Here is a 21737-nt window from a genome sequence, read left to right as displayed (position 1 = left end):
TGGCCCTCGGTGTGGCACACAGAGTCCTCCTAGGGCCTCCCTGTCCTGGGCTCCCTCAGCTCCAGGACAACCGTTTTCCTCTGATGAGGGGCTCTCTCCTGTGGTCTGTGAGCATGAAGCTCAGTGGTTCTTTGTGCTGGTCCCCCTGTCACCTCCTCCAGATGCTTGTCTTTAGCCCGCTCCTGGCTGACGGGGAGAGAAGCTTCTGAGTTTCTTTCCTTGCACGGGTGCCATTTTCTTCTCCCTTGGTCTTCCCAGATATACCAGACCAAACCAAGACCACTGCTCCCAAAGGAGAAAACAAAATTCCCCTACTGTTCCTCTGGAGCTTTCTAGACTTCCAACCTTCCTTCCCCAGCCCCCAAAGCCCTCTTCCGAGAGGACCATCAGGGCCCTCACCAGCTTACAGCCACTATAAACAGAAAACGCCCAACAATCAGAACAAAGGTCACACTGTAAAAGGAAGCCAAAAGCCCACTTAAAATGGTTTTCTGTCCATGGGGACACTGGCACTTGTGTGTGTTTGCTTCACGAGTCTGCAAGGGCAGGGCCACTTAGACATTCAAGGAAACCCACGTGCCACAGTGCAGAAACTGCGGTCCGCGGCTCAAGCCCGGTGCCCCCTCAGCCCCCCCCCCACCCCAGAGGGATACCAGGCGTTCCCCCACTCGGTCTTCACCATCTCACGGGGTGTGCTGTGTTTATTCACACCGCAAGTCGGTTATGTTCACCACTCGTGACGGGGCAGCCACAGCAAGGCCTACCAGCAAGACCCCGCTACGTGACCCTTCCAAGTCCCTCACGGTAAAGAGCGGAAGAGTCTCCGGGGATTTCTCACCCCCGATCTCTGGCCGGGCTACAGCAGCCTGGCTGCAGGGCGCCTGATACCCAAGCAGACGCCCCCGCCCGGATGGGGGCACATCTTTGTCTCCTTCGTCTGACTGCAGGCTGCCACTCCCCGTCCGTAGGACACGCGGTACTACAGAGCTGGAGGCTAGAAAAACATCTGCGCACCTCCCCATGATGACTGCAAACTCTTTTTTTTTTTAAAGATTTTATTTATTTATTCGACAGAGATAGAGACAGCCAGCGAGAGAGGGAACACAAGCAGGGGGAGTGGGAGAGGAAGAAGTAGGCTCATAGCGGAGGAGCCTGATGTGGGGCTCGATCCCTTAACGCCGGGATCACGCCCTGAGCCGAAGGCAGACGCTTAACCGCTGTGCCACCCAGGCGCCCCGATAACTGCAAACTCTTACCCCCCTCCTATACCACCAGTTTTTGTAAAAACTGCTTTAGACATATGTGTTGTCTCCCGTTGTAGGCACTCTGTCAAGACCGACTCTTGCTTACGTTCAAAAGTACCCACATATGTGAATTGGATCTCAGTAAAACTGTTATTAAAAAAAAATAGCACCTACAATTCCATTTTACTATCATTCCTTTGGATGAGATACGGGTGAAGAATCTTCTAGAACTCCTACTGCTGGTTAACCTGAAACGTGAGTGATATTTGGACAGACAGTATGAACAAAGACAGAAAGACAGATGAGCATGGAACTTTCGGGATATTTTAAGTAGACGGCAGAGGGGCTGGGAGTACAGGCTCCAGGCCAGACTGCTTGGGTGTGAATCCTGCCTCTACCCCATACTCCCTGTGCTGCCTACAGCAAGCTGCTTCAACTCTCTGTGCCTCAGTTTCCTCAAGTAAAAATGAGGAATCTAACAGAACCTACACCACAGGACTTTGTGAGGATTAAGTCAACGAAAACAAGCCAAGTGGCTAAAACTTGGTATTCAATTGATAAACGTCAGCTCTTAGGACGCTGCCATAACACAGGACAGAAGAACACAGGGGGTGGGGGAGCCCTTTATGAGACTGCTGGAGAGTCAGGGGGTGGTGGTGCTTGGACTAAACTGGCGGCTGTGGAAATGACACGGAACCAGTGTCATCACAGTGGACACAAGGAACAGAGCAGAGAGAAGACTGTGAAGGTAACCACAGGAGGTTTGAAACTGGGAGTCCCAGTAACAGCAGCACCGATGTGGGGGGCTTGGGAAGCAGACCTGGACCCGGGAAGGCGGCACCTTGGTGGGAAGGTGATGCATCTGTTGCGTGACGCCCTTGGCAGGATGGGCTAGGAACCCCACTGCAGAAGGATCTGGGAGCCAAATCGGCTCTTTTATACCCAAAGGAAAAGAGCTGAATCATCTTCATTTATATCGGACAAGTTCCCCTGGCCTGTGCCGTGATTATTTCCATTTATGTACTAAAAACTTCCCAAACAAACCACAAGTTGAAAAGTATCGCCTTTTCTGATTCCAAGCGGGGAAAATCCAGGGACAGATGGGTCTGCCAGGAAGTCCAGAGAGATGCGAGCTCTGGCCAGCCAGTTGGCAGCCTAAGGCCCAGCGTCCCCCTGAAACAGCCTGCTCCCCTGAGCACTGACCTGGTCGTCAGCAATGGCTTTGGCGAACCGGGCACAGTCCAGCTGCAGGTAAATATCCGTCAGTTGGTCCAACAGCTTCTTTGGTTCAAAGCCGTATTTCTCAGGGTTTTCAACTTTCAGGTCACGGCACTTGGGGCCACAGAGTTGCTGAAGATTAAAGTTCAGCATTGCAGCCAATCGGGGTCCAAGTTCCTAGGAAATCACAGGGTAAGAGGACAATTCATGCTGTTGAGACAAGCGAGAAGGATCAAAACTCCCATCTCAGTGGAGGAACAGGAACCGGCTGGATTGATCTTCAAAGAATCCCTCAGCTGTACTGTGAGTCATAAGCTGAAGAAGGACATTTATATTCAACATTTTCTTTATTCTCCATCTCTAATCCAGTAATTCTAACACTTAATAATGTTACAGGTTGGTGGAATATTTATAAATAGGAACAGAAGGCAACCTTTTCTTTAAATTCACGCTTTCAAGGATAAAGACAAGTACCACTCCAAATTCACTGAGAAGCAGGTGAAGAGGAAAAATCACTCATAATTCCACCTCAAATAATTTATTATAGTTTCTTAACGATCAAGGACTTGCTGAATTGGGAGTTCCTGAACATAAAATATGTTTTTAGTGCAGGGATTGGCCAACTGCTACGTGCAGGCCAAATCTGGTCCGATCCTTGTTTCTATAAAGTTTTATTGAAACAGCCACACTTACTCGTTCATGTATTTTTTCTGTAACTGCTTTCATGCTACAACAGCCAAGTTAAGCAGCTGTGCCAGACTGTGAGGCCCACAACGCCTATTTACTATCTGGGCCTCGTAGGGAAAGTTTATTCCATTTGTAAGCCCCAGGGAAGCAAGGATCTGAACTGTCTTGTTTAAATTAGTTGTGGCGTCTGCATGCTTTCAGTAGTGAGTTCGGTTTTGTTTCACGATCCTCTGTTCTTTCATGAAGAGATGTGACATGGAAAACGGACAGAGGAGGAGACTCATTGCTGAGAGGCGCCCAGGCCGGGGTGTGGCGAGAGTGCTGAGCGGAATGGTGAGCCCGGACACTGAAGGAAATGAGCAATAAAATTACGTTCCATCGTAAACTTGTCTCCATATCTCTAGGCAATTTACGACCAGTTCCCCAGGCCCCTTCCTTGCCTTCCTCACCACCCTTGTGCAGGCCGCACCATAAAGCTGTGTGCTGTGTGGCACTGGGAGGGCGGGGGTCAACGCAAGGCAGCGATCTTCAGTTAGGTCACTTGGTGTCCATTTCAGAAGCAGGACCCAGGTCTTATTAATGGTATCAAGGCCAAATATTCAGACAACCTTCAATCTATCATAAACCCCAATTACGGCTCTCGTTACCCTTTGGCTTCTTGAGTGTAACAAAGCTTCAACCAGGAGAACCAAAGATCTTACCTGTTATCAATGATTTCCACTAACTATACTCTAATTTCCAACTGATGCTACTTTCTACTTACCCTATAAATAAAATACAGGAATCAATAACAATAAAAAATATGTCACAGCTTCAGCATTAATAATCCCATGTGCTATGTAAGCAGAAAGCGAACTACGTTATCTTGGAAGAGACTGTAGACTTCGGTCTCTCCCCAGAGTGCCAGATCACTTAGCATAACTGGGAACAAAATCAGCATCAGGCTTCACTTAGCAACTCTGAGCTGAAACGTCCAGGATCTCAACAACTGCCTTTAGGGACAGGTGCTGGAACCTGACTGTGGAATCCGACACATAAAAGAAACCCCCCGAAGTTTCTACTCACCGGTCTGAGGAACGGCTTCTGGACCTGCTTGGTGAGGATATGGAACATGTCCACGGTTTCTGTTGCCAGGGCAAGATAGGAGCGTGACACGCGCTCGTCCTGAGCGAGCTGGGACTGACGGGCTTGCTGCTGATCCTAGGAAACACGGAGCAGAGGCCAAGCAAAGTCAGCACTGGCCGTGAGCTCACCAGCACGCCGAGTGTGAAGGAAAATGGGACAAGCGCTCAACAAAGCCCACACGCTGAGGGAATGAGAACAACCCAAACCAGGGGATCTGCCAATAACTGAAGTTTATTCTTTTCAGCATGAGAACTCTCTGGGACTCTGAGTAAGGTGACCTTGGCACGCTGTTTAACTTACATGAGACCTGGTTTCCTCAATGATAAAAGAAGTCTTCAACTTCTGCGTGGGATGAAGTAAGTGAATCTTCCGTCACACCAATACCCATGGTTGCCAATCAAGGACGGTTAGTTTCCCATAATATCAACTTGCAGTCACTATTACTTTAAAAGCATGTGTTGTGCCATGCTACGATACTGGGGCCTAGAGGTTTTGCCCCTACACCAAGTGCCTACAGATGGCTAAGATTTTGAGTTTTCGTCTCGCCACACTGTCAGGCCGTCGCCCCTGACAACTGTCAGCATGCTTGCCTCTGGCACCGTTCTCCTCCTTCAATTCTGCCAGCGGCTGGGAAACGAGATAATAAGGTGTGTTTGACTCGTGGGTAGAGCAAGGTGGAGCGCTGAAGGCTCTGGGAAGGAGAAAGCCCCAGAAACAGCAGGAGAGACGGAAATTCTTCCATTTTGGCTCAGAGGCTGTTTTACTTTATGCTGAGGGCAGGGGCTGACGCCGCTGCACGAGGGCCCCCGGCACAGTGCCCTCTGAGTTGGTGCTTGGGGGAGGCTGTGCAGGGGTGCTGGGTACCCTGCTCGCTGTCCCTCTGGCCAAGAATGTGCCTACAGAACACACGCTGAAGCAGGAAGACATAGGACCGAGGTGAGAACTAGTACAACGTGTGTGTGTCACACGCATCCTCCGCTCATGGTACCCAGGCCCTCGTCCAGGCCAGGCCCACCATCAGGCACTGGGGCGCAGAACATGACCAAGAGGCTCGCGGGCCTCGTGGAGCTTAGGCGGCAGGCAGGGAGACAAGCAATAAACAAACACCCACACAGATCCATCACAACTCTGGTAGTGACGGAGAAAAAGAGAGCAGAAGAAGAGAGAAAGAGTGGTCAGGGACAGCCCCTGAGGAGGTGACATGTAAGTGGATGTCTGAAGGAAGAGAGTCAGCAGAAATCTGGGGCAACAGTGCTCCCGGTTGAGGGAACAGCAAGCGTGTCAGGAGAAGGGCGAGGAGGCCTGTGTGGTTCGGGGAGAGTGAGTGATGGGGAAAATGGTGGGCCAGGGGCCCACTCTAATTCAGGACTGGATGCTGAGTGAGAAGGGAAGCCTGGACCAGTTCTGAGTCAAGTGGTGATAATGAGCAAACGGGTTTTTAACAACATCCCTCTGGTATGGACATGGACAAGAGTGGAGGCTAAGAGATGGGTCAGAAAGGATACAGCACACCAGGCGAGAGAGGGTTGTGGCCTGGAGGTGGTGAGGCAAGAAGTCAGATACGGGTATTTGAAGGTAGAGTCTTGAGGTGTTTGTTGAGGGAGAAGAATCAAGGAAGACTCCCAAGCGTTGAGTGAGAGCTACTAACAGAATGCAGCTGTCACTCACTGAGGCTGGGCAGACCCGGAGCGGAGATGTGGAGGACCCCATCACGGGCTACTATTAGACCACCAGGCAGAGGGCCAAGTCAACAGCTGGGTGGTAGGCAGGTCTGGAGTCAGGAGAGAGGAGCTGAGGAGACACATTCTGGAATCTTTTTTCTTTTTTCCTAAGATTTTATTTATTTATTTGAGAGACAGAAAATGAGAGAGGAAGAATGGGGAGGGTCAGAAGGAGAAGCAGACTCCCTGCTGAGCAGCAAGCCCAAGGCAGGACTCAATCCCAGGACTCCAGGATCATGACCCGAGCCAAAGGCAGTTGCTTAACCATCTGAGCCACCCAGGCACCCTACATTCTGGATCACCTAGCAGTGATTCTGAGCTGGGGGCTTCAGGCCATGTGTGGGAGTGTTTCTAGCTGCCTGACGACTCGGGGTAGGGGTAGGAGGGTACATCGCTGGCCAGAGATGTTCAGTGTCCTGCCACATATGGTGCAGTCTCTCATAATAAAGAATTATTGCTGCAGCAAAATTCTGCTGCACTCACAATTCCAAACAGCACCCTCACCGAGAGACACCAACCTCAGCAGCGAGCGTGGGGAGAAGGGAAGTCTGAGGGTCGAGCAGCCCCTCCAGTGTTCAGAGGACGGGGCGGGGAGTAGCGGCAGGCAGGGAGGTGGGTGGCAGAACGGGACTGCAAGGTCAAACAGACATGACTTTGGGAACAGCACCTGTTTGTGATCATTTATGCCGTCTTCTCATCCACGAACATGGAAAAGTCAATAGGAATTGTTCAGTTGTCTCATAAGCAAATGCTAGTAAGCACTGACCGTGAATGAGACAACGTGCCACAGACCTGTTTCCCCACACCTGCGCCATTATCTGGTCTGAGATGAGCGTCCCAAGCGACAGGAAGTGGGCGCTACAGAAGCGCAGAGAAAAGGGAGGATGTGCAGCCGCACCAAGTGGGGGAGCCCAACCACGAGGGCCTACGTGGACAAGACCTCACTCAAAGAATGGGTAGGATTTTAATACCTAAGAATGGAAAGTCAAGAACTGTGGACAGAAGGAATGTCTCAAGGCACACAGAACAACAGGAGCTACACGGTCCCGAACTACGTTTGTGACATCTACTGTTCCTCCTCCTTCCCTTTCTGCAAAGCAGGGATCGTCTCTGGTTCACGAGCAAGGAAACAGAGATTCAAGAACTCTGAAGGCATGGCATGTCCGTTCTCAAACGCAGGTGCCCCCCACTCCAAAGCTGGAGCTCTTTCAACCGGTCTCATCTGCTTCCTAGCCTGCTCTGCAAGGGCCTGGGGACCGGTCACGACTGGAGCCAGTGGACGGAACGGGAGGTAAGTTTGGAAGGATCTCTTAAGAGCTACTGCGGCGGGGTGGGCATGGAGCATCAAGTCTGGGCTGCCTCCCACCTGTGGGACATGGCGAGGTGCGGGAGTGAAGTTTTGCAGGCACAGTAGCAAAACAGTTTAACGGGTGTTCAGACATGAATACGAGGGTAGAGGGTAGGACTTGGGCAGCTGGCAGTGCAGTGCCAAGGACAACCGCCGCATCACCTCGAGAATACAATGAGGGGGTTCCAGCAGTGTGGCAACCCAGCATTCACGGGCCCTGGGGAAAGACGGGATGTTTCCGTCTGTGGTGTAAGCACGCTGGCTACAGCAAGATGGAGACTTCTCATCAAAGCTGCAGGAATACTGGGAATGAAAACCCTTCCTAAGTGTGCTTTCACATGTGCTCACCTTATCTTAAGATACTTAAGACTCTAAAGCATTAGAAGCTCGACAGCATTTTTGTTTTGAGGATGCTACCACTAGTCCAGAAAAAGCAGTCCTCCCCACTTTTCCATGAGAACTCTTGTTGGAAAATGTTCTGATTCTGAGCCCGAGGCCACCAGACACAGAACAAACCAATGTATGAAGCTACCAGTAGTTGTCGAGGGCTAAGTAACTGATCAGAGAACCATCTACACGGCTGCAACAAACGTCAGAAAAGCGTGTCAGTATGCCGTCACTGGCGCAGCGTGAATTTCTCATGAAACCTGGCAAAACAACCCTCTCTTCCATTAATAACTGAACATAAAAACCAGGATCGACTGGAAGGAAAAAACCCACCAGAATCCTGTGTGAGTCACATAGTTGTCTAAAGATCATATGAGCAAATCAAACGCCTGTCTGGCACCGCATTCTAGAGACTGACCTCCTACCTTCATAAATTGACATAAACACATTCAGATGGTAAAAGTTCTTCTTCAAAAACGCCCTTTAAAATTAAGAAGGCAAGAAAGTTTTCAGGACACATTCTGAACGAGTTCTCAACTCATTTCTTGGCGTTAGAGCAGGTGTCTAAGCTCTCTCCTACCCCAGACCTGGGATCTAACTTTGTGGAAGCCCACAGGCGGGAGGTGACAAGAGTGACAAGTCCGTCAGCGCTACGTAAGCAGGGCCCGCGAATGCAGCCCCGAAGCAGAGCTCTGCGCGGGGCCGAAGGCAGCTTCCCCGCCAAGCGGTCCCGGCATTGGCACTGTGTCCTCACCCGGGGCAGCTGGTCCCACTGTTCTTTGTTCTTCATTTCTTCCTGCACTTCGTGGATTCGCTTCAGAGACTCCAGACTTTCATCGAGCAAAAACGTCGTGTCATTTATCAGCATGTTTATATAGCGAACAAACTGCTTCCCCGAACTGAAAAGGCAATTACATTGGACACGGTCATACAGCTCCCTGAGGCAAAACGCCACAGCAGATCCCAAAGACAATGGGCCCCCGCCCAAAGTGCCAACCACGTCACCCTGTAAGACTGCCCACCTTGGCACCGTGGTACCACCTTGGCACCGCTCAGGTACCGCGGAGGTCAAGGACTACAGAGTCTCTCCTTGAATTCTCTTACTCCTTTTAATTAAGTGTGATAAGCTCATTTCAGTGTACGCTTTATGAGGGCCAATTGTTAATATTTCAGGATTCTATGAGCAGGTTCCTTTGACAGCTTAAATTTGGCAACAGTGGAAGTATTTACATCCTGGAAAACCAGCAAATGCTGAATTCTTCCCCCTTCTACAGAGAACAGGTTTAGCAACACGTCCCTAGCTTATTCTCTCAATGACTTAAAGCAGAAAAGACAACTCTTCCAGACTAGAAGATATGCTTCAACTCACCAAGATACAAAGAAAGCACAATTATCCACATCGAAGAGACAAGAGAATTACCAATACTGCCCTGCATACCCTGTCACAGTGGAGGGCTCGCTGGTGCACTGAGGTCCTGGAGCGCCGTTAGGCTTTGTAACTACAAGGTTAGTAGAGCACGGAGGGGCTTTGTAACTACCAGGTTAGTAGAGCACGGAGGGGCTTTGTAACTGCCAGGTTAGTAGAGCACGGAGGGGCTTTGTAACTACCAGGTTAGTAGAGCACGGAGGGGCTACATACACTTCAGGATCTACTGGTGTGTGATCAGGGGGCGGTAAGCCCGGGCCTGGGGAGAGACGTTCCTGTGAACGAGGGTGGGAAGCTTGGATTTCAGGAACAAGGAAAGTTCAGGGCGAGCACTCCCACTCAGCACCACACAGACCAAGCCATGGGCCTGTCTGGTCTAAGCTCGTGCCAGGCTTTGTGGGAACATAATTCCGACCATAAGAGCAACTCTAAGAAAGTGAATTAACTTGATGAGTTTACACTGCAGAAACCTGTCTAGCACACGGTTATTCCACTGGTAGTACAAAATCCTATTGACTAGTCATTCAGCTAACAAGTGACAGCTAGACTTGATCATTGACCTAACACGGGTTGCAAAAGATCCAAGCAGATGGGATACGTTTTCTCCTGAAGAATAATTCGAGAGTTCAATATTTTCATCTACCTTCTTTTTAAAGCACCTTTCTTTTTAAAATAACTTAGATGAAATGACTAATGTCCAGATTTAAGTAGCCACTAAAATTTCAGGTAGGTAACAAAAAGTCCTTAATCAAGTCCTTATTACAAAGAATGGCATTTGAAATGACAACCCCAACCTAATCACTTCCAAATCTAAAGTCTTCCTAACATTTCACATCTAAACCTTGACATCATGTTCCAGAACACTCTACAATCTCATTCCAGTCATTCTGACAACTTCACTTAACACTGTAATCGCAGAAACAACAAAAAACCCTTCCCAAATCATCTCAGAATATTTATAGATTCTTTATGCACCCATACCATCCCCAAAGTGCCTTGACAAATCTAAAGTTTAGCAGTATCTCTCATGCACAGACATTTAGTTAACTCTGCTCACGTGTAGCAGAACCATCTAGAAAACTTAAAGGAGGCTGAGACCAAGCCGACAGTCCAGAAGAAACTGCTTGGAAAGATTTCAGCAGTCACCCTACCTGTGATTTGCAAGAGAGCAGGCTGGGACATCGGGCGCCCGATACTCACTTGAACTCCTCCATGAAGGTGCCATGGTGAGCTATGTTTTGCCAAAGGCTTTTAAAAATGGTGCTAATGTGATAGCGAATGGTGAACTTGTCGTAGAATTCACTGGTGGCTCCGGTGTGCTCAACATCTAGAGAAGAGAGACAGAGGGACTAAAGGATGGGTACTGTCTTACCTTTCTAAAAGCAGTTACTGTGCCCACGATGTTATTGAGTGTGTACAAATCTGTAAATTCAGAGATGTGGTAAGACTGTGCACCTATCTCTCACACGTAAGGCAGGAGAGAAATCAGGAGGTGGTTCTGAAGACACAAGCTTCGCAGTGAAGGTCTGGCAATGACACATCGCCGAATGAATCGGGCTTGGAAAGCGGGTTGGCATCACCGACACAGCACCCACTCGCCAATGACCAGAAAAAAAACTGGGTTGAATTCTCTTAAGGGCCACGTACCTATTAAATGTGACGACAGGCCTACCTCATTTTATTGCGCTTTATAGATACTGTGGTTTTGTTTTTGTTTTTTTTAACAAATTAAAAGGTTTGTGGCAACCATGCATTGAGCAAGTCTGTCAGCTCCATTTTTCCAAAAGCATTTGCTCACTTCGTGTCTCTGTGTCACATTTTGTTAATTCTCAAAATATTTCAAATTTGTTCATTATTATCGTATTTGTTATAGGTGATCTGTGATGATTATGACTCGCTGAAAGCTGAGATGATAGCATTTTTAGCAATAAAATATTTTTATTTTTTAAGATTTATTTAAAAGATTTTATTTAGGGGCGCCTGGGTGGCACAGCGGTTAAGCATCTGCCTTCAGCTCAGGGCGTTGATCCCGGCGTTATGGGATCGAGCCCCACATCAGGCTCTTCTGCTATGAGCCTGCTTCTTCCTCTCCCACTCCCCCTGCTTGTGTTCCCTCTCTCGCTGGGTGTCTCTATCTCTGTCAAATAAAAAAAAAAAATCTTTAAAAAAAAATAAAAGATTTTATTTATTTGAGAGTGAGTGGGTGAGACAGCATGAGTGGGGGGAGGAGCAGAGGGAGAGGGAGAAGCAGACTCCCCACAGAGCAGGGAACCTGGTGTGGCGATCGACCCTGGGACACTGGGACCATGACCTGAGCCGAAGACAGATGCTCAATTGGCTAAGCTACCCAGGTGCCCCAATAAAATATTTTAAAATTAAGATACATACATTGGTTTTTTAAGACATAATGATAACGTACACTTAACAGACTGTAATATAAACATAACTTTCATATGCACTGGGAAAGAAAAAAATTCATCTGACTTCCTTTATTCTCATATTAGCTTTATTACGGTGGTCTGGGTCTGATTCTGCAATATCTCCAAAATCTGCCTGTCCTATTCTAAATACTTTTGTATAATTAATATTTTCAAACATGTACCAAAGTAGAGAAAAGCTTAGTAAAATCTACGTACTCATCACTCATTTATCAGCTATCAACATCCAGTATGTACTATTAATTAAAATGGAACAAAGATTAAACTTAGTTATCCAAAAGACAAATAGCTCATGCATAAGAAGCTCCTGAGTTTATGACAAGTTTTAAAGAGAGGGAAAATTGTCAGGTAAAGACAATAAGGCTCAAGAAAAAAATAAAAATGTAAATTAAAATAAGATACCATTTTTACCTACCAACTTAGTGGACATTACAAAAATGACAAAACCCAGTGTGAGAATCTGGGCAAGCAGTACCTCTGTCTGCTGGTGAGAATGAACAGTGACACAACCTCTTGAAGGCAACGTGACAACTTGTGTCACAAACCATCAATGAGCCCATCTCTCTGACCCACCAATTCTATTCCAGAAAACGCATGCGGGCAGGTTCAAAGACTGATCTCCCAGGGTACTCTCTACAGTACTATTCATATTAGAGAAAAAATATAAATGCAAATGCTCAACAGAGAACATGAAAAAAAATCTGTGATATAGAAGTGAAAAACAGAGGTTACCAAATGAGGCCAATCATATTTAAAGCCACACACACACACACACACACACACACACACACACACACAGGCTAAAAAAACACAGCAAAATGTTAACAGAGATTCTGAGTGCAGAGACTATCAATAACTTTTATTTTCTTCTTGGTATTTCCTATATTTTGCAAAGAACACACTTTTTTGGTGACAAGAAAGGTTATTTAAAAATGAGAGGAATAAGATAATTAACACTTACCACACAAAGACTTATGCATATTCATTAAGTCAACCTTTCTTTACAATGAACTAAGTGTCATTTTGTTAACTGTAGAAAAGTGTGAACTGAGGCGTCTGGGTGGATCAGTCATTTAAACGTCCGACTTGGTTTCAGCTCAGGTCGTGATCTCATGGGTGGTGGGACAGCCCTGCGTAGGGCTCTGTGCTCAGTGGGGAGTCTGCTTGAAGATTCGCTCCCTCTGCCCCTCTCCCTGCTCATGTGCGCTCTTTCGCTCTCTCAAATAAAAAAATAAATCTTTTTTTTTTTTTAAGTGTGAACTAAAGTATGGAGAGCTGATTGAAACAGAGTCTACTTGAGAAAGACGCTGGGGGACTAATACAGAGCCTCTCATATCCTCAAAATCACCCAGAACCCCTGTACCACTTCCTGAGCACAGCAGAAACCAAGTAATGCCAATGTTTAAAAAATTTCACTGCTCATGCTCCCTCAAAACTGCAGCAGCCTGAGTTCTACTTCCCAAGTCCGAGTTCTAAGAGGCCTGAGAAGAACCAGATCCTGGCTGGCCTCACTCCCCTGCTACTCACTGTGCTCCATCCCACGGGTCTTCTTGTTCGATTCACTAAGCTGCCCAGGCCTCAGGGCCTTTACACTTGCCGTCCCGGTTGCCTGCCACACTGTGGCTGAGATCTTCGTATGATTCTCTCTTGTCTCATTTCCAACATTACTCCAAAGTCACCATCCCAGAGACCTTCCCTGACTGCGCTCCTTAAAGTAGCATCATGCCCTCCTCCCACACCCACCATCTGAAAGTATTTCATTTATTGGCTCCGTGTCTATCTCCCAAATAGAACGCATGGTTCACAAGAGCAGCGACTTTGACGTCTTCACCACTAGGCCGTGGCATCAAAACCAGTGCTGACACAGAGCAGGAACTTCATAAACATTTGTAGAATTAGAGACTGAATCTACTTGGGCTAATGCTGGCTTTGCTGATTCAGATCCGCCTGGGGAAGAGAACAGTCTGGAAGTAAGTCTTAGCTATCAGTGTTTTCTTCTAAGTTCTGAGTAGCCAGCTTGGGAAAGCTGGTCCTTAAGGAACTGACTGCTGGTACAAATAAAATACTCTGATTTTGCCACTTAATTTTATTTCTGAAACAAAAATTTGATCTTAAGCATTTCCAAAGCTAGGATATTCTCTGGGGGTAGAAAACGGGAGCCTGTTCCATATGCCCATCTCTAGTTCACGTCTGAGAGTCAGGACCTAAGTCAGCAGGTCTCAGTATGGGGTTGATGCACGAATCGGGGGCTGTCTGCAGTGTCCCACTGGAAGGCTCTCTGGGCACCGGTCCCCCTGTTACCACAGCAGTAACAGTGAAGCAGTCAGGAGCACCTGTGCTAAGGTCCACCTGCTAAAGTTGCTGCCACTCACTAGCTGTTGACCTTCAGCAAGCTTCTGGACCTTTCTAAGCTTCAGGTCCCTCATTTAGAAGACGGAGATATTTATAGCACCCATCTTGACGATGGCTGTGCAGATTAACTGAAAGGATTAGTGAGGATTTGATAAGTGGTGGCTGTTATTAGTACGGGTACCATCTCTCTAGGACTGCAGACGTGGTCCAGGGCCAGAGGGCACACCGCTTGGTGGCAAGGGGGAAAAGGAGCTCCAGGGACCTTACCAGTGGGGCTCTGCTAGGCCCAGAGCCGTTCTCCCAGGAAGAGTTCCACCCCTTGCATGCCTATATCCCACCCCCATGCTTTATTCCAAAGCCACATTGACAGGCCCAGGGCACTTACTGAGTATAAAATACATTTAACTGATCATTTTTTGCTTTTAATACTAACAATACGTGTTTACTGCAGAATAATTAAGTTCAGATAATTTTTTAAAAAGAGAAAGAAAGAAAACCATTCACAGTTCTACCATTCAAAACTAACCAACTCACTGTTAATATTTTGGTATCTATGTCCTTCCATGCTGTTTTCTATCGTACAGATGTGTACCAACACGTGGTCATACTGTACATACTGGTTCATTACTTGACATTTTCTTTACTTCTTATTACTCAACCATTTAATGTAAATAACACATTATTTTTTACAGCTCATATAGACCCACTTTATGGATAAACTGTAATTTACTTAATTTATCCACAGCTGGAAGAAATTTAGGCTGTTTTTAGTATTTTCATTACACTGCATTACAAATGACACTGCAGTGAAGATCATTATAAACACGCACACACATTCCTAATTATCCCCACAGAACAGATTGCTAGAAATTAAGTTTACATGCAAAAGGGTGAGCTGTTTATTTAGCTGCTGTCTCTCAGCCTCCAATCCACCCTTTGTACTTGGCTTTGCCGGGCTGGGGCTAGGACTCCGCAAGTTTCCCCTTGCCAGCTGGCCCTCTGTTGGGTTCGCCAATAGGGGGCGCTGCAGGAGAACTGGAAACTACAGAGCAGGGACTTGGTCCCAAGCCGTTGGCTGGCTGCTTCTGTCAATAATGGCTCTTCCTCCCAGCAGCAGACACTTCCAGTTTCCAGCTCAGCTCCACAGTCGCAGAACTAGTAAGTCTGTGTCCAGCCTCAGAGACACGAGCTGGCCAGTGTCCTTCCTCAGAGACCTAGGTCCCAGCTCTGTCCTGGCCCTCATTCGAGTTGCCAGATTTTACTAGCTCCAGACTTTTCCCTGGGTTCCCCTGGCTCTGGAGACAGATGGCTCTTTCCTGAACCTATAATCTGCCTTACGCCAAAGCTCTTATTTGCCTTTCTGTCCTCCAGTGTCTATTTGACCAGTTCCTTATAGAGTTGCTCCTTGAACACCACGGGTGTGAACTGCATGGGTCCACTTACACATTTTTTTCAATAAATATATATATAGGACTGTAAATGTATTTTCTCTTTCTTATGATTTTCTTTCTTTTTTAAAAAAGATTTTATTTTTTATTTATTTGAGAGAGAGCAAGAGAAAGAGAGAGAGCATGAGTGGGAGCAGAGGGAGAGGGAGAAGCAGACTCCCCGCTCAGCAGGAAGCCAGATGTAGGGCTCAATTCCAGGACTCCGGGATCATGATCTGAGCTGAAGGCAGACATTTAATCGACTGAGCCACCCAGGTGCCCCTCTTCCTTATCATTTTCTTAATAACATTTTCTTTCCTCTAGCTTACTTTCTCATAAGAATATAGTGTATGATACATATAACATACAGAAGATGTGTTAATTGTTTATGTTACTGATAAGACTTCTGGTCAATAGTAGGCTGTTAATAATCTGGGGGAGTCAAAAGGTAAAAGTGGGCTTTGGCTGCGTGCGGGGCGTCTCTTAACTCCTGCGTTGTTCAAGGGTCAACTGTATTTAAATTCTATTAAGATAACTGGTATATTTCTATTTTCCTTACTGGACCTTGACTGATACAGAAAATATACACATTTTAGTGGTCGTACTCATGGGCAGCCAGTGTTTCTCCCAAAAGATACAGAGGATATACACATTTAAAGACCAAATTGCCTTCCAGAAATGTTTCACCAATTTACATTCTCATAGGTTCATAGCACCGATTCCACACACCAGCTATCAGGGAGATGAAATAGGCATTTGCAGGTTAGTGTAGTTCTCTACAACTACCTTATAAGCATTGGGTATTCTCATCTTAAAAGAATAAATTTAAAAATAAAGAAATGGGTGAAAAGAGATACCTTACTGTTATTTTAAGAAATGTAAAATTATCTTCAACTGAGTCTGATATGTGCAAGACACTGAATGAGGTCCTGTCCCGTACACATGTAACTCATCATTTGTACCTGAATGGCCCTCTCTACCAGGGAGGGAGGTCCTCCCTACCAGGACTAAGGAATGAAAGAGGACTGCGGAGCTAAGAAGAGGTTTTTTACCCAGGAGTGTTCTCTGCTGCAGCCAAAGTGAGGGAGTTAATAATACTCTAAGGTGCCTATCTACTTGCTTTAGGTTTAAGAGGGTATCGGTAGGCTGGGAAAAAAAGAAACTCTTCTTTCTTTTCTTTTCTATTTTTTTTTAAGCAATCTCTATACCCAACGTGGGGCTCGAACTCACAACCCAGAGATTAAGGGTTGCATGCTCCAGCAATGGGAGTCAGCCAGGCGCCCCAGAGAGACTCTTATTAGGTGTTACAAAGCAACGGTGACAAAGGAGAAAGGAGCTAGACGGACTGCTGGAACCCTCAGAAGTAAAGAGAGAGGTGACAGCAGCAAATCCAGATGAACAGGAGCAGGCCTTGGTCAACAGCGAAGGGATGGTGATCACTGACGGCTGTCACACGGAGGAGTCCAACTTCGGTTGCTGCCGTGCACAGCAAGTGGCCGTACTCACGGACAGCCAGTGTCTCTCCCAAAAGTACGGCAAGTACATTCTACTAAGTGCTAAAGACACTTACTGAGTGCCCAGAATGTGCTAGGTTCAACACAGGAGAAGACAGACAAGACACACTTTCTTTCCTGCAACATGCAGAAACTGGAAGGAAAATGTGCCATTAGTACAAGCCTATGCCTTTGCTGGCAGACAGGTCAGCAGGTCCCAAGGTAATCAGCTTTATGAAAACACATTTGTAGTTCAAGAGCCAAATTAAGCATAAAAATTCGGAATCCAGTTCATCCAGAAGTGGAGGACTGCCCTGCAGAGTGTCTGATGTGCTCTCTGTCTGCTCACCAGTGTGACCCAGCACCTGGAACAGTGCCCGGCTGTTAGCATGCATCCGATAAATACGTGTAGATCTAGAGAATGGGAGACGACTCCCTGATACCCTGATTCCACTGATGTGAGCGGGGTTCAAAATAAACATTTTTAATAAGCTCCTTGTTTCACCCATGCTCCAGAAACTCTGAGTTATATGACAGATTCATAAAAGTAGCTGGAAGTTCATCTGACTTACAGTGGATCCTGCCACATCATCAGGGACTAACTAGTGTGCAGAATGGTCAATGGGATATTTCCACTCTCAGGGAAAAGTAAGCAACAGAACGTGCTCTGCCAGCGATGGCGTTAGTAGCTTATACTTGTAAGCGGCCATCAGACTATTAGCTCCCAGATTTAGAGTAACTCCGTCCACTGGCTTTAGATGACCTTGCCTACCCGAATACTCGGAACCTACCTGTATAAAACTTCATCAGTGAAGGGACCAACAATTTGGTGGAGAGAGGATGGTTTTCAATCATTTCAAAAAACTTCTGGGTTCGTGGCTGAACAGCAGGGTTGGTCATAAACATGACTTCCACCAGTTTGGCCACCAAATACGGATTTCGGATGTAGTTCTGGTTACACAACATCACAACGAGGAACATCACAATATCCTGAGTACAGGGCTCATAAAGCACCTGAGGAGAGTATCTGGAGGGAGGCAAGAAGAGCAAGAAATAAAGGTCCCGGAAACTCGAGCTGGGTGGGTGCTGGGGTCTTCAAGCAGGGAATGGGCCAAGAGGTCTAGGAGCCAAGCTACCGAATTCCCTTGAACTTGCTGAGTTTCCAATGACTGTTTACTTTATCACTAGACAGATTTAAAATCTATTTTGTCTGTTGGCTGAAGCATGTTATATTAACTTCTATTATTTTAGGAAATAAACCAAAGCCTCCTTAAATTATGAGGTAAGTTTCATAAATGAGCTTTGCCTCCAGAAAAACTTTAAAAAAATTTTTTTAAATTTTATTTTTAAGTAATCTCTACACCCAATGTGGGGCTCAGACTCATAACCCCGAGATCAAGAGTCACGTGTTCCACCGACTGAGCCAGCCAGGTATCCCTAAAAATTTTTTCTGGTAGTTGTTTTAATTAAAAGAGAAACAAAAACAAAACTTCAAACGTCAATTATAAACTCAAACCATTTCTTTGCAAGCTTTCTCCAATGTTATAATTGAGAAAAATTTTGGTACAAAATATAGATGTGGGTATTTCTGGCTTTTGAATGTCCACTTAGATATTTATAAACTGTTGCTCCTTCTGTTTCTCAGAAACACATACTCAATTATTAGAAATTCAACTCAATTTTCAGAGAGTACATTCTTATCAGCATTGTTAATCCTGCTTCTGTCTAGAAGATATTATTGGAACTGGCCTGGTGCCATAGCTGGATTTATTTTTCCAGTCTCCAGGCAGCGTTCAGTTACAGCGGTTACGTAAAATTTCAGGCATAAAATGGAGGGCTGCAATATAGTTCATAATACAGCGTACACACTAAGTATAAAAACAAACTAGAACCATGTAGTACGTCAAAGGCACTTACTGTACAATAAAAAATAAAAATTCAGCAACATCTTCTACATAAAACTCAGGCAATGCTGCAAATACCTTGGGGACATCTGAGTTTAAAGGCAGTGTTATACTGTCAAAGAGAATAAAAGCGTAAGTTACAAAACAAAATCATGGCACCTGGAAAAAAAAACAATAACAGCAACCCCCCCAGCCCCAAAAAACCAACCAACCAAACGAACGATAAAACCAAAACCATGGCACCTGAAACTACAAGGACTATGATATGGCCATTACAAGTAAGTATTTTATTGGGGGGAAAACCTTCTATAACACAAATACAGAAAACATACACAAGCCAGGAGACCAGAACCTGAAAAGAGCAGGGAAGAATGAAGACAGTGAACGTATTAGGGTGTATAGGAGATGTTTCTCCTTTTATTGATTTTCTGTTAAGGTTAATGCAGTCAAATAGGAAGGAAACAGGAGGGTCATATTTGGTCATTTTACGCAATTCGAACTGTTTTGCAACAACATATATACTTCAAATAATATTTTCTACTCCTGCAGAGGGCCTTGGGCCAACCTCACCAACATCAGTTGATCCAGAGATTCCATAGTAACAATAAACTAACAATGCCTGGCTGGGTATTTTCCTGGACCCAGTGCTTAAAAGGGCCTAATATCCTGTTATCTCCAGGTTTTAGTTTCCAATTTATAGATTCCCTTTTCTATCAATCTATAGCCAATTTGGAAAAAGGACTAGGTCAAAATTAAACTAATAGGTGCTAACATCCCTTCTTCTTACTCTAATCATTGGGAAAACACATTAATATTACTGATTTTGTAGTCTATACAGGTACAATCTAGAAATTGAAGAATGGATTGTTGATAAAGTAACGGTTGGGGTTTTAGCTATCGACTGAAGGACAGTGAACACAACATAGCCTAGACGAGGAGCGAAGAGGTGAGAAGGAAGGGGCGCACTCACTCGGGATAGGCGGGGTCCAGGATGCGGAGCAGCAGCTGGATGAGAAGGCCATAAAAATTCAGACATCTTCTCAGAAAGCTCTCATCAAGTAAACCAGCGTCAGCACAGGCCTTGCACCGTACCAGTTTCTGTGGAAGGAGGTATGCCCCCACCCACAGATTAGTTGGTAGCCAAGTGCCTGCAGCGATGACTGGACAGGGAATGGGCCAGGAGGTGGGATTTCAAGGTTCTAGGGTTTTTGCTGAGCTTCATCTCTAACTAGCTATAATACACTGGTCACGTCCCAAAAGCTTTCCTTGGTCTGAGAAAAAAGTATGCCACGCAAACCACTGGGTGGAAAGCTGAGCACATAGTTAAGGCTCAAAAAGGTAGTTATTATTGTTATATTTAAATAGCTTGACTGGGGGACAGGGTTGATGGGCATCAGAGATGGCTAGTGGAAAGAAGCCAGACAAATCTGCATCTGAATTCCAGGTCACTACTTATGAGCTGCCCCTGGACAAAATGCTTGTCCACTGAGGGTCCCACACCTGCCTCAGAGGACAGCTGTGAGAAGGAAACCCACGCACGCATGCGCATTGGCACGTCAGTTTAAACAGTTTCCAGGCTCCTCTAACATGTCTGTGGGTGCTTATGGGGGTCTACAGACGCCAGAAAAGGGCCCCTGGTGTATTCTGCACCTCGAGCAGGTCTAATCTATTAAATAAAATAAATCTATTTTAACTTGCACCAGAAATCGAAGTTAAAATGTCCACATATCTTCCTACTAGTCAACAGAAAGCAGAACCCACTAATATTGTTTTATAATTTATAATTTGAACAAAAACACAAGATAAGTGCATAAGTAAGCTGTCTACACTCCCTTGTACAGCCTTTGCCCGGCATCCATCTTCAGCTGTGTCTCACCAGCGGAAATCTTCCTGTCTACAGTCAGATTCTGTGCAGTGGATCATTTTTAATGACAAATGAAGGAGGAGGGACAAAGGAACGGGGAAGGTCTTCCCATTGCCACAAATCCATTCGGTCACACATCAAGAAAATGCATGGCTGGCACACTGGGTCACAGGGCTGGGAGGCAGCAGAGGGGGAGAACCTTGCAGAAGGTTAAGAAAGGCAGGTGATGTCAAACTGAGGACAAGCAAACCAGGAAGAATTCCTGTTGTCACTGGCATAAGCACCTGCAGGGTCTGTCCTGATTTAAATACTGTATGCAGACCCAGGTGAGATCATCAACTAGTTTGAAAGTGCCGTGTTTCATCTTCAGGGGAAAGAACAATGAAGGCAAAAGGACACTACGTGGCTCACTCAAGGCACACATTCTGGCAGGAAAAATCACTACTGTGAGGCTGATTTAGAATGACTCCAATTAACTTTACAAACCTTCAGCTGAGTTTTGCAGCGTTTCAGCATTTCACGGTGTCTTGTTGCCAGTGGGGAATCTTTCCATTGGCTTTCGTTATTTTTCAAATCTTCCACAGTTCTGAAACCAAGGACTAACAGTCAAACACAAGAGGACACGCGGATCCATCGTATTTATTCATTTTGACCATTTCAATGACTGCCGGATACACATTTCCACCCACATTTTAGCACCTTTAAAGTCAGAGTATTTCTTATCATTCATTGGCAGAACTCTTCTTTCTTATTGGTTCCTAATTTAATGAATGTCTTAAAATCAATGGTATTTTAGATTTAGTGAAATATAATAATTTCTTCTGGAAAGAAATGCATTGTTCCCTTATTTTCCTGGGAGGGAGAAAAAGAAGTCCCTCGTGAAAATTCAAGGTTACTATGCCTGGTCAGTTACCCCAAACCAAAGTCTAGTTCAACAATGGCAGTTCCTTTTTCTCTTCTGCAACCGTTCCCTCCACATGCAATGCTCTTCTCTGAGATTATCTCTGTGGCTGGTTTGCTCCTTCACTTCCTTCGGATGCTCGCCCAAATACCACCTGCCAGTCAGGCCATATGCTGCACACTTTAAAGACTGGCTCACTAAA

At 45.9% G+C, this 21737-nt stretch overlaps 1 protein-coding gene across 3 annotated transcripts in view; it reads right to left on the bottom strand.

Annotated features, from left to right (window-relative positions):
• UBE4B (ubiquitination factor E4B) overlaps positions 1-21737 on the bottom strand; it is a 118316-nt gene that overhangs the window by 5886 nt on the left and 90693 nt on the right. For all 3 annotated transcript variants that reach the window (XM_019799093.2, XM_011224247.3, XM_011224248.3), the window contains 8 exons: positions 21121-21220; positions 19741-19868; positions 18784-18882; positions 17658-17893; positions 10357-10483; positions 8485-8629; positions 4215-4349; positions 2448-2639 (listed from right to left, as the gene is read on the bottom strand). In XM_019799093.2, coding sequence (XP_019654652.1) covers positions 2448-2639; positions 4215-4349; positions 8485-8629; positions 10357-10483; positions 17658-17893; positions 18784-18882; positions 19741-19868; positions 21121-21220 — 1162 coding nt within the window. The remainder of the gene's footprint in view (positions 1-2447; positions 2640-4214; positions 4350-8484; positions 8630-10356; positions 10484-17657; positions 17894-18783; positions 18883-19740; positions 19869-21120; positions 21221-21737) is intronic.

Source organism: Ailuropoda melanoleuca, chromosome 11 (genome assembly GCF_002007445.2).
Source record: "Ailuropoda melanoleuca isolate Jingjing chromosome 11, ASM200744v2, whole genome shotgun sequence".
Classification (NCBI taxonomy): Eukaryota; Metazoa; Chordata; class Mammalia; order Carnivora; family Ursidae; genus Ailuropoda; species Ailuropoda melanoleuca.
This window is presented reverse-complemented; position numbering and strand designations above follow the sequence as displayed.